A 14,426-nucleotide genomic window follows, 5' to 3' on the forward strand; every position below is an offset into this window, starting at 1 on the left:
TGAGGTAGGTCAGGAAGAGGTTATTCTGTACGTACTGTGAGGAGAACAGCAACAGAGGAGTTTGATGATAATGGTGTGACAGAGAAAGGTGCTGTAGAGGCATCTGAGAAGTCCAAGTTAGTGGCGAATAATCATCGAAAATATAACATACGTTTAAATGGTAAGTTGGATAATAATCTCCATTTTTCTTTCAGAAAGTTTCATGGTTGTGACCTACATAAAGCTGAAAAATGTTCATGGTCACTCAAGGAAAGCCAAGGTAGAGCTAAATGCAGATATATTTGACTCATAGGTATCTCAATTTTCTTGATAAATAATAGTATAAGATTCATTTTAAAACATAAGTGGTAATGTAAAGAATTCATTGCTGTATTTTATTGTGAACTTGTAGTAACTGTGTTCTTTCAAAATGGTTCAATAGCTTTGGAATATATTTCAGTATCTAGATCTTCTTCCATTTATACCTAATGACAAACTTCATCATAATCATTCCTTCGAGACATTTGTTTGATTATTTTAAGATTCAGGTCATATAAGATACAGGAAAATGCACATACATGTATATATATAATATGGAAGTGTTGATATGCAAAATGATGCCATGTCAATATTTGCAAGTTATATTTTCAGGTTTAGATACAGATGGAGAATTTTCTGACTCGGATTCAACAATGACTCGACGTTCTAAATACAGTACAAGTACAGGGAGTGGATATGATGGTTACAGTGATGATAGTGACTCAGTGTCCACTATAACTACAATTGTCACTACTGTTACAGGTATTTACTTATAAAATGAACGAGACAAAGTATATCGTTATGATATGGTGAAACTGCACTTAATAGAAAAAGGTTTTTCTTGACATATGCTCCCATCATTTAGTCTTGCCAATACTAAGATTGAGCTTTTTAAAAAAAACATTAGAACAAAATGTCTACAGATAAGAGTTTAAATAACTTATTACTTATAACAAAAAATTATATGATAATTGAAAACAAAAAGAAAGGATAACAAATCAGATGAAATTAATATACTAAAGAAGGGTGCTCCAGCATTGTACTTTTTTATGCTTTATATAATTATAGAAACCATATCAACTGTGACCAGACCATTCAAACCAGTCTGGGATGCTGTAGGGGAACCAGTTTGGAACAGTGTTGGTAGACCAGTCTGGAAATATTTATGTCGACCAATAGTAACAGCTGTTACATCAGTTATATACTTCACATGGTTGTTATGTACCCAGCCATTGCTTTATATGGCAAGATCAATTTTAAATGCCTTTTCTTGGTTGTGGTCCTCAAAATTGAGCGATGCATCATCAGTCCCAGAATGGTTGTGGAAAAAAGTCCATTATGTGTCCTGGCAATTTGTTGTACTGGATTACTGGTTGTTTAAAAGGTAATGTTTACTCCTATGACCATATAGTATTCTTATATCATTGTACATGCATTTGTATTTTAATAAATGGCATGTTGTGGGCATTATTGCACACAGATAAACACATGACCAAAATCATTTTAAGGTAACAAAATATCAGTTCCCTTTTAAATTCAATTATAGATGAAGTATATGCCTGCCCATACAGTCTTTAATCTGGTTCTTAGGGTAAATAAACACTCAGACACAATTATGACTAACTTTTCCATAATTTCTCAATTACATTAATTAAGTCTGTCGATACTAATTTTAAAATAATAAATGGTTTTGTCCAGATTAAAAGATGGACAAGTCCATTTAAAATAAATAGCATGGTAGGAGTTAGGCATAGAGCTAGGAAAACTTGTAATATAATTGTATCATAGATTATGTCTTTCTGAACAGAGTAATGTTTTCAGTAAGGAATTTGGCATTATTATAATTACTGACTTTATGTTTGTAGAAGGAGAAGCCGAGGTTGCTGTCTGTGTTTACCATTACTACTTTTGCTGCCACTATTATTGACACTTTCAACTGGTAATTACATCAATTTATATCATAAATACATGTACATGTTTATCTGTCATGAAAGAAACTTGCATGATTATAGAATTATTCATTAGAGGTAAATCCTAAATATGAAAAAATACAGAACAGAAAGAGGGTCTTATTGAAAAATTGTAACAAAAATTATTTTTGTAGGAAATAATTGGTACTTAAATAAACATGATTTATAAGATGTAATGTTGATACAGTATATTTTGTCCTATATGATTATTTCTTTTATATATTAACTACCCATTAACTTTCAGGTATAGATTCATGGCTTGATAGTAAGTCAGCTTTGATGGCAATGTATGCTCGTCAAAAATCTTCCCCCCAGATAGTTATTAATGTGAGTGCTTATCAAATTTTTTTCTTCTTGTTCAATTGTATTATGGTTACATTAATCCTATTTAAGTCCTTTTAAATTTATTTTGAGCCATGATAAGTGTAAAAGAATGAAATTTGTTGTTGAGTTGGCATGAATTTTTCAATTCTTAAAGAGAATGTGTTATTTTATTTGAGGAAGCTTTGTTCTAAACCGTCTGATATAATGCACAGTTAGTTGTTGTTATTTACATAAAGCAGTCAAGTTGTTTTTAGAAAATTTAATAGATATACAATGTATACTGATATACTCATATAGGAAATAAAACTATCTGAATAACTTTAAAAGTTTGTCATAGTTTTTATTGTTAAATTACAAATGTATATTTGTTGTTGTGTTACACAGAATATCATTTAATTCATAATTTTGATATTTTATAACACAAGAGATATATTAATTATTGTTTTTACATTACACAGGAGAAGCATGAGTATTTTCACCATCTGAATGATGAAGTTAGAACAATGATTCTACAATTACAATCTAACAACAAGGAGCATTTGACAGCAGCAGATGTTGAGGCTATAGTATACAGAATTATTGGCAAGGAAACAGCCGAACTGAAAGCTAATATTGCTGGGATCAACAGTGAAGCTCAGCTTCAACAGGTAGGTATCCTGGTATTGACAAAGAATTAACATACAGTATAACCTCTGTAAGGTGACCTTGTGTATAGCAATAACCTTTTTACAACAACAAAGTCATATCTGATGATACTAAGATTTCACACGGGATTTAACCTCAATAGAGCAACACCTCCTTACAATGACAACCAAAATGACCAAAGGATGTTGCTGGGCAGAGGTTGTCCAATATTAACATCAAATCCTAATGATATGTTTGAAGTGCATACTAGTTCATATGAATGACTTTCTTTCACTTACCTGTCATGCAGGTTCAAATTTGTTTTTGAAAGTAGAAGAATCTATTTCATCTCTCCAGTTACCTTAAGGGAGTTTTTTTATATTCGGTGTGTAGACTTGTATATAAAGATTTTATTTAATAATTATTGATATAAGTAAGGTTTAGAGACACATTGTATTTCGAAAGCAAATTTGTATTTTGGAAGGTACCTCTGATTATATTTTGATATGTTTTATTAGGCTCAGTGGAAGACAGAACAGGGAATCAAGCTGGAAGAAATGCAGACAAAACATGATGCTCTATTAGTAACCATAAAGGTGAGTCAAAATCCTCCATATGCTTTGTCTCATTAAGCAACTGTCTTCGGTTAATGCTCATAAATTGGTTTAAGCCTCTGTAGCATCATTTTTGATTTATTGTAATTTATAATGTAATGTAAATAAAAACTGAAAAGTTAACAAATGAGTAAAAGAACACTTAAATGAAGCTTTTTATTCTCCATCCTAATGGTTGAACATGTAACTTATGTTTTTTTTCTTGGTCTTAAAGGCATATATTTTCAAACACTATTGTAAATGATTTATAGAGAATAACATGCTACTGTCTTTTGATATCAATTTTATCAGACGAGGCTGAAACTTTATACTTAACTAAGAAAGGTAAAAGAAAATCAGTAAAAGAACACTAAAAGATCAAGTTTAGCCATTACATTTATGTTACATACATGTAAATGTTACATTTAACAGAATGCAAAAAACAGTTAGTTCTTTGTTTATCAACTATGATTACTGTATACTGCAGGCTTTGGACAGCACTATAGCTGCCCAGAAGGTCAGCATGGCTGATCAAGGTGCTGAGATTAAGGTTGACTCTGCACAGAATCTGGCAGACTTAGAGGAGAAGTTGTCAGGATTACAAGCAGAACTTCATGCATTGGAGACAGATTATGCTGCCTTGTTGGCACGTGTGAATGCTTGCTGTCATAACGAAACGTACTACCTCGCAGCCGTCAAGGATAATGTTAATGCTATTTTAGCTGAGGTTTGTGTTCTTAAAATATTTATGCAGTTTTGGCAATTAAGTTAATAAAAATTTTGCACAAATTAAATCATGAAATATTGTATGCCAACCTTGAAGGATGTTAATTGTATAGATGATATGAAAGATTGTAGATGATTTTGCCTAAATCTGTGAAAGCTTGCAAATATTTTATATGATTTTTAGCTTGTCTGTTTCAAGAAAAAGTTCAGCTATTATGATAGCTGTAGGGTTGTTGTCGTGCAAAAACTTAAATGTAACCCAAATTTCCAACATTTGAAAAGTTAACATCATAAAACTTGGAATAGTTTGCTCACCATGACAAGGTACAGTTGTTAGCTAAGGGGCATAGTTGTGAAAGCAATATTTTTGAAGTTATGTCACTTTTTAACTTATAATTTTTAACAGACCAGCATTAACATTGCATGCAGTACTCTTGTTATACCCCCAAAAACGAAGTTTGGGGGGGTATATAGGAGTCACCCGGTGGTCGGTCGGTCGGTCCAGACGTCCGTTGCATTTTCCTTGTCCGGAGCATAATACTTGAAGACTAATGGTTGGAATTCAATATAACTACATACAATGGTCAAGCACATTGAGAGGAAAGTGCAGTGCACAAGAACCATAACTGCTATCTTGACTAATTTACAGAGTTATTGCCCTTTGTTGCTTTTCCATTGCTTTTTTTGTCCGGACCGATAACTTGAAGACTAATAGTTTGAATTCAATACTAAACTACATACAATGGTCAAACACATTGAGAGGAAGTGCAGTGCACAAGAACCATAACTCTATCTTGACTAATTACAGAGTTATTGCCCTTTGTTACTTTTCCTTGTCCGGGCATAACTTGAAAACTACTGGTTGGAATTCAAAACAACTTCATACAATTGTCAAACACAATAACGGGGAAGTGCAGTGCACAAGAATCATAAACTCTATCTAAAGTAATTACAGAGTTATTGCCCTTTGTTGTCCTTTCATTGCCTTTTTTGTAACCGGACCATAACTTGAAGACTAAATGGTTTAAATTCAATATATAACTACAGTACAAGGGTCAAGCACATTGGAGAGGAAGTGCAGTGCACCAAGAACCATAAACCTATCTTGACTAATTAGCAGAGTTATTGCCCTTTTGTTAACTTTTCCTTGTCCAGAGCATAAACTTGAAAACTACTGTTTTGGAATTCAATACAACTTTCATACAGTTGTCAAGGACATTAAAAGGAAGTGCAGTGTACAATGAGCCATAACTCCATTTTGACAAAATACGAGTTACTGCCCTTGGAATACTTTTCCTTGTCAGGAGCATAACTTAAAAATGTACTGGTTGGAATTCAAAACAACTTCAAATAAATGGTTCAAAGCCACAATTAAGAGGAAGTGCAAGGTGCACCAAGAACTATATAACTCTATCTTCAGTATTTATAGAGTTATTGTCCCCCCCCCCCCTTTGTTCCCTTTTTTTTGTCTTTCTGGATTCATTACAGAGTAATTACATTTAAACTTCAAATCAATGGCCCCAACCCAACATTGAAAAGGAAATGCAACATATAAGAACCACAACTATCTTTAATTGCCCACAACCATAACTCTATATTTCAATTCTTTTACAAGGTATTCTGTTACTAGTAACATCCTTATTTCCGAAGCAGTCTTGTGGGGGTATTAATCACATTTAGTGATAGTTCTAGTTGTATTTACTTTAATTTGAAGTTTTAGATATTAACTGTAGGTCTCACTATTTTTTTTAGATGATGGCAGGTCATATAAGTGGAAATCCAACCCAAGATTCTTTCACAGAATGGTTACACACCCATTATGTAAGCCGTGATGTGCTGGATAAACGTTTGGAGGAACTAGCCACGGAGTTGACCACAAGTGTGATGGACATGATGAAGAATCTACAAGCAGCCCAGCAACAGCAGTACCAACAGTTTGAACAGAAACAAGAAAACAATAAACAACAAAGTGTACATATCACCAGCAATGGATTAGGAGTTGGAGAACAGGTCTATGTCAGTTCTTTTTTGTGTGTTTGCTTAGTCAATGGTTTTGAAATAATGATGATTTTTTTCTTGTGTTTTATCAGAGAGTAAAATGCCATGTATTTTATTTAGACTAGAAAGGATTGATAAATCCGTGAATCCATTAACTTTCTTTTGCCAATTTTGGACAAGGCATTTTAAATAAAATGCATTTTTCCCTGCAAATTAAAATTTTACCTTATTTGAAGATGTCCTCTTGTGTTACAAATGCCTACATTGACAGAACAAAATAGAGATTTCATAGAAATGAATGCTTGTAAAAAACTTAAAAATGTGATCTTTCTTTACATAAATAACTTATTCATTCACTGCTTAATAAAGTAAAAAATAAGTCAAAAAAGGTCCAAGTAAATATGGTGTAGAATGTTATGGGAAAGTTTTTGTTTTATTTTTACAGGAAAGTGCGTCAGATTGATTGATGAAGCCTTATTTAGATACCAGTGCTATAAAATTTAGGAAATAGCAGATTATTGCTCTTGAAAATTCAGCAGGTAAAATACACATATATTACTTGTTGTAATATTGTACAATAAATTTCCCTAGGAATATGCAGTGTTGATCTTTTTCTATTAGACTGATAAGTTTCTGTAGCCATACATTATTGTAAATTTCTGTTTTTTAAACATTAGACAGTTTATGGTCAAAAGCAGTTAACAGAAAAGGAGAAAAACTTTGTATAATGTTGTTTATATTATGGATTAGGGTACAAAAAGATTTTATGATGAAAGAACTTACTTTATAAAGAATATGGCTTTGGATTTTTTCATAGGAGTGTTCAATTTGTACACTTAATTTCTTATACATGTATTTAGTTAACAAATTTTGCAATGAACCCAAAGAAATGTTATAGGCCAACACAAGCTAACAATGAAATGGATGGTCAGTCTATCAATACAGATACAATAGTTATGAAAACCATATTTTATTTTTTTTTCTAATAACAAGATGTGCAAGAGTTATTACAGGGAAGAACACTCTCCCGTATATTTGGTTGTTACCCTCTGGTAGCCTCACTCCCCTAGAACTGTTTATACGGTAAAGGTATTGGTTTATTATGCAAAATGCTTTAATTAGCATGAAGTTTTTTTTAGGGTTTATAAATTAAAACTGATCAAATCCCTTCATTTGGGTTCTCAATATTTAAGGAGATTGCGTTCCTGGTAAATGTGAAATTGGTGGGTTTGGAAAGCATGATATATTCAGTGAACAATGCATAAAAAATTGGCTTTACTCTTATGCTACTGGCAGATCTTTAACTTTATAAAACTGCAACATTTGGTAACATCGTTTTTTCATTGGGATAACCATGACATTTTATATAGAATTTATAATTTTTATAACAACAACTATTGTCAAAATTTATGATTTGAAATCAGATTTTTTTTTCCCTCTTAATAAGCAATTTTTCTGTATTATAAATTTGTTATCAATATTCCTGACATGTTATATGGCTGTATATAAACGTTTGTTTGCAATATAATTCTCGCCTAGCAGTTCGGGTTGTATATACAACAACCATTTATACAGTGCAAAAATATTTCTTACTAATAATATACCTATCATTGAAATATTGTTGAGACAGTAATAACAGTATGCTTTGACAGAATGTTAGCCAATGTTAACTTCCTACTTTCGCTCACCTGGTTGTCAATTTGTATTTTATGTACTTGATTTGTACATACATATCCCATATGTATTTAGGTATATTTTACCTTAATATCTATGAGGAAGTAGAATACTACAAAGACTGCAATATGAGAACTTTATGTTAATGTCTTTCCATATTTAAAATGTTGAGAAATATTTTAATAACTAGAGAATGCAACACATTTCAGTGTATTTGATAGTTTTACTTTCAGATAACTCATGTAGTCTTTTTTTTCTGTACTCCACAGTATTACCTCTCTTATACTATATTATCCAGTATGAGAATAATAAAGAAATCTGAGTAATGATATTCCAGTCACAGTTACAATAATTATGTCTAGGTTATTTTCTGTGTTTTCTTAATGTGTATTTTGATTTCAGCCTGAAGTATATCCTGGACAATGTTGGGCATTTAAAGGCGCTCAAGGTTTTATTGTTATAAAGACCTCCACCATTATCATTCCATCTGGATTCACTTTAGAACACATACCTAAATCTCTAGCCCCTTCAGGGGAGATAGACAGTGCACCAAAGAACTTTACAGTATTGGTAAGATAAAATACATTATTATAATGAAATGTTTTGATAAGAAATCGTAATTTATGATCAGTCCCTGCAAAACTCATTTTGTTTGATTTCTTGCTGCAGTTTGTTGGGTAACTTGTTTTTTGTTAAACAAATTCATAGATGTCATTGTATGACACAAAGCCAGATTACACTGAATTATTTCATCTTGATTAGATAACAGCAGTTTTTAGCTTGTTTTAACTGCTCTCAAGTCTGTTTCCTGGATATACCAGGTTATAATTATGATATGCTAGCAATTTTACTTTGTTGTGACTCAAGTAGGTCATATTTCAAAAAACAGTATTGTTGGTATGTAAGATAAGACAGCTTGTTGACCTTTTGGGGACATATAGATTTTCCCATGTCTGTCTGTCCTGCTGTCATACTGTCTACCACTAGACTGACAAACAGAGGAATATAGGGACATCCAATCTTAGCATTGAAAAGATATATTTTATTGTGTTTATGGTTTACATATAAATAATAGTATTATCAGTGACTATATAGAAACATGTACCTCGTATATTACAGGGTTTAGAAAGTGAGTATGATGACCATGGTGTTTCACTGGGTAATTATACATATAATGATAATGGAAAACCCATGCAGTTTTTCCCCATACAGGTGAGATATATTGCTTAAGTTGACTAATATAATCACCACTATATGTTTTATTGTATGAAATTATTTAACCACCTGACATAAAGTATTCTATGCTTTATGTACGTTAGAAAAGATCTGCTATTTTTCTTGATCAAGGAATGAAGATAAGATGATCTTGTAAATAGAGATGTGATGGGAGTAATTTTGACATGGAATATAACCTCATCTTATCACAATAAAACAAGTTGTTTACTAGTCCTTTATCTTTCCTACTTTTTAATGATGTTGATACTTATTCTATAAAGAAATAAAAATACAAATAAAAAACCCTTCCTTGAAATTAAAATACAAATAAAAAAGCCTTCCTTTTGAATAAAATTTTACGTATATATTACTTTTAGTGATGCCTGTATTTTATATATTTTAACAGTAAACTAGGCAAATGCTTTGATTATTGGATATAAATTTCAAGAAGTAGTAGGTAAAATATATTTCCATAAGTAGAAGCAAGAAGAAGACACTGAAATGTTAACAGACCCCTTTTAGGTCTTCAGGTTGTTAATTCAACACTATTTAAAAAGAAACCATTTTCAGTCATTTGAAATTTTCACAGAATTAATTTTATGTGATGCTTTGAATCCATTTTTAAAAGTCAGCATGTTATTCAACATTTGCAGCTCTTAGCTAAATATTCCAGTTAAATTGTTGGTCTCCAGTGCAGTATGACAAGTAACATGTCTATGTCTGTGTGTCATTATACCCAAACAATCAATCTATCAATCAATGAATCCAGTCAAATTTGGGCATTGAACAATCTTGTATGCTTAGAAGCTACCTAACAGAACATTGGTGGTTCTGTTTAAATACCTGATTGTTCCTTAACAACTATATAATCGTCACTTGAAAGTAAAGTATGAACTTTACCTATCTTGGTATTATTATATAATTAAAAGAAAAATTCATTGAAGAAAAACTTATTTTTAAATATTTCTAAATGGTGCACAAATCAATATGTTACCTTTTAACATAATTGAATATTCAATGATTACATGTATTTCAGGTGAAAGGGCAAGTCAAACCATTCTACATGTATGAGTTGAGGATAGTCAATAACTATGGTAACCAGGAGTATACATGTCTATACAGATTCAGAATTCATGGAAAACCTTACAGACAAAAATAAAAGCTGTTTAAGTGTATAACATAAGCAAAGCATTGTTAAGCTATAACAAATATGCTTCCTAAAAATGTTTTAGTGAGAGTTAGCCATGGCGTTCTCTCTGTGATTCTAACTTTGAATCTGTGCAGCAAAAGAATACTAAAGGAGAAGAAAGTATTTTATGAGAGAATTTTAATTGTAGTAAATTTGTTGTTGAAAATGTTTTCAATTGAAATTGCATAATGATTGTTGTTATAAACAACAATAAATATTTATTCACTAGAATTTACCGGATATATAACACTGGCTATATATCTTATAGTTCTAGTGAAAATTGTTTGATTCCACTTGTTAATCTAAATTACTTTTTTTTTCCAAATTGGAAATTTTTTAAATCAAATAATTTATTTTTCTACTTCATTGAATGAATACTGTAGAACATGTTTAATATTTTTCACGGAAAGATGTATCCCATATTCACTCAAGATAAAATAAATATCGTCTCTTGCATTGACTAACACAGCTATTGCTTATGTTATTGTTATAGTATTATAAAATTTTGGTTTTCACCTTCATTGATAAATGTTTTGTTACTCCAACATTTACACACACTCCTGGAGTCGAAATCGATAAAGCCGAAATTAATAAGCTTTACCACCTAATAGAGCCAGGTCGTCTTGCACTTCCATACAGTTTGACCAGGCTCTATACTGTTGACTGGACAATTTAAAATTTTCATCTTGATATCATTTGTTATTGATAATGAACAGTTCCATAAATAGTTCAACACTTTCATTTAAGAAATTTAACATGTGAAGGGTTTAATTTAATATTGGTAAAGATTTATGTAAATTAGATACGTGACAATTGAGATTACACATCTATTATTGTCTTTCATTTAAAGCCTACTACTGGTATAATTTGCGAGTTTGTTATAAAATGATTGATACACCTGTATGAAATGGTTCTAAATCATTACGTAAGGGACATGTTCATTTTGTACCAACCTCCCAATACATTCATTGTGCCTTTCAACATAAGTGATAGCTTCTGTACTTTATTGTTTGAAGTAATAGACTGTATGTGAAAAATGGCATCCTTGATAATTGTTTTTGTTTTTCTTGCATACTTTGTGAATTTCTTTAAGATAAGAAGATTGAATGTGTCATCTTTCAACTGCAAATATGTCAAATTGATGATATAAGAATGCACATTATCACATAAATTTCCAGTTTTCAAATATTGGTCAATTATCTTAACATTAAAGTACCAAATAATGCCTTCATGCAAATATTTACGGGTTGATATTTAATGCATTGCTGCTTTTACACTATAAACTTGCCAATTTATTTGACTCTATTGTCACAATGGAAACTTAATTAAGGTTGTCTATATTGATAATCTCTATTTATTACGTCAGTGTATTTGTTTATTTACCCATGTTTATTTAAACTATTTAATAATTGAGACGTGTCACAACATAGTGAGTTTGCGACCAGCATGGATCCAGACCAGCCTGCGCATCCGTGCAGTCTGATCAGGATCCATGCTGTTCGCTTACCAACTCTATTACAAGTAGAGAAACTTATAGCGAACAGCATGGATCCTGATCAGACTACGCGGATGCGCAGACTAGTCTGGATCGATGCTGGTCGCAAACGCACTATGTTGGTTTTGTCGTGACACGGCTTTTATCTATTTATGTTGTTATTATTGTCGTGCTTTGTTGACCTTATGTGTTCAGTAGATATGAATCTCTCTCAACTGAGGGTAATTTTTTCTTGCTTATTGAATAATTAGATTTATGATATACATGTAATAAGCCCACTAGAGTAAAAATTTATATAAAACAGCCTATGTATAGCATTTTTTGTAAAAATGATATACATGTATAGGAATTAATTGTTATATGTGATAAAATGGTCACATATAACATTGTGTGCTTGGGTCATGAACACTAATTAAATTTTTTATTTTTGTTGAATTAATGTTTGAGAAGTTCCTATTAAACATTTAAGGTTATGACGGCTTATTTACACATTTTCTTGTCCTGCATTTCTTTATAAAATGAGCATTTTGACAATAAGAAATAGACCATTGAATTGACTTTTGATTGAATTATTTAATTTTCTGACTCCTTTTAGAATACTGGTATTTAAAATGTGACTCACAATATCTACTGATGATCATCTGATTTGAGTTATTAAGTCATAGATCAGTAATTGACTTGTTTTAATGTCATTATATCAAGTTTTTATGTTTAAAGTTTCGGTGAAGGTGAGTGTTTAAGGTCATGAATGCATATTCCACTCTCTGCTTTTGTTTTATTAAACATTGTTTGATAATTCCTAAACTATTGCTTATTGTTTTACATGGTAAGAGTTAGTACAGAGAAACAAGCCTAATATGAAAAACTATTTACAAACTCTGGATGGATGTTATTAATTTATCATTTAAATATCATTGTATTATTATAGTATGTATTACACTATGTTATGTGTTTAAAGTTGACCAATGTTGCCTAAGTAAAATTTTTATTTATGGGTGACTAAATGTTAAATGCTACCATTAGTCATAATTCAATTTCTTCCCTCATATCGTGCATAACTGTGTACCAGTGATTTCTTAGATTTAGACCACTAGATGCTATTTTGAGATTAAGCCAGAATTTCATTTTTTTTTTAAATTTTTAATTAAAATAAAGTGATATTGATGACACTGTAGCCAAGAAAATATTGGCTGCTCATATAAAAAGGTTACATATAAGTTCTCCCTTAGTTAAATGCTAATTAATTCCTGGTGAGTGTATGAAAAGGGACTCTGTTGGATAGCTCATTTAAAATGATACATGTAGTCATTTGAGCTTATTAAAACTTTAAAAGTTCTCCAATCATTTGAATTGTCCTTACCATTGTTTTCTCTGCAACAGATACTGTGGGTATTTCAATCCTCATGAAATACTATATACAGTAAACTTTATATTATATAGGCCTGCTTGAGCTGAAAGAAATGGAAGAGAATTCTTGAAAGAAATATAAGTGAGCTGAAGTTTTAAGATATTCCAATTTTTAGGTCAACATTTGAAAAGAACTACTTTCCATTGAAACTATAGGCAGCAGTAACAAATTCACTGTACATATCTTTAAGTTGTTTATCTGTTTGTATGTATATCATTATATAATGATAATGTTAGTGTGTTTTATGTATCTCTGTACCTTTTTTGTTTGTTTTTAATTTTATTGTAGTTAGATTTTTGCAGATTTTAATAGTGCAATTACTTTAACTTATGTTAACTTTTGGCTGTTAGAATATATACATATAGGCATTTATAGTTAAGTGTTCATGAATGTACTTGTCAAACTACATTTTGAGTTAGTTGAGGCCAAAGTTTTTTTTCCTTGCACATACCATGACTCATGTGGTGCTGTAACAGAACATGGTCTTTCAAAGACCCTGAGCAGAATTTGTCGGGAGATAAACTTTGGTATTATATAATTAGTCAATATTTAATATTTCTTCAAAAAAATCCCTGATACACATGTCCATAAACTATTTATAGAAAATACAGATGTACAAATATGAGTAATGAATTTGTTCACAGTGTTTTACCCGCCATGTATTTATGTTAATGTATAAGAATTAATGATAAGTTATGCAAGATTTCTTACGTTCTATATATTGTTTTTTTTATCTATAGAGTGGTAAGTGATGGAAATGTTTTGTTTAAAGACCATTCTGTACCTATTGGAATGTACAGTTACATGTCTCTCATAATTGTAAACTAACTAACTCAGTATACACTCTGACTCAGGTGGTCATTTTGTAACGTGAGGTACATGGTACAGTTTTACTAGAATCTGTACCTTTTGCAGCACTTTTTCTGTACCAAATCCTGCAAACTTGCATAATAGGTACAGTTTGAAAAGTTTTTAAACAAACCTAATGGCGTGAAGTTCGATTTAGGGCATTTTCGTAGTTTAATGTTAGATACCATTTAATCATTTTTCTCTTTTAATAAGTTTTCATGACCATATTATGCTCCTAGTTACATGAAAAACAAACAACAGGATAACTTTTCCCTGGTTGGTCCAAGTAAAACAATGATAGACACCTTTTAAATTCTACCTAGTTAATCCACAAGCATTTAAT

At 31.1% G+C, this 14,426-nt stretch overlaps 1 protein-coding gene across 1 annotated transcript; it reads left to right on the top strand.

Moving 5' to 3' along the window:
- Positions 1-4: 4 nt before the first annotated feature.
- On the top strand, positions 5-12,710 carry LOC132715927 (uncharacterized; the record flags this gene model as incomplete). Its single annotated transcript, XM_060699039.1, is given in 13 exon segments — positions 5-160; positions 631-780; positions 1,087-1,402; positions 1,884-1,957; positions 2,233-2,315; positions 2,771-2,959; positions 3,455-3,532; positions 4,017-4,256; positions 6,008-6,348; positions 6,699-6,702; positions 8,330-8,497; positions 9,047-9,139; positions 10,179-12,710. Coding segments are annotated over 13 exon segments (2,015 nt in total), but the record flags the coding sequence as incomplete, so codon positions are not given.
- Positions 12,711-14,426: the final 1,716 nt, after the last annotated feature.

This window comes from Ruditapes philippinarum, unplaced genomic scaffold (assembly GCF_026571515.1).
Source record: "Ruditapes philippinarum isolate M1 unplaced genomic scaffold, ASM2657151v2 ctg19181_1_1_1_1, whole genome shotgun sequence".
Lineage (NCBI taxonomy): Eukaryota > Metazoa > Mollusca > Bivalvia > Venerida > Veneridae > Ruditapes > Ruditapes philippinarum.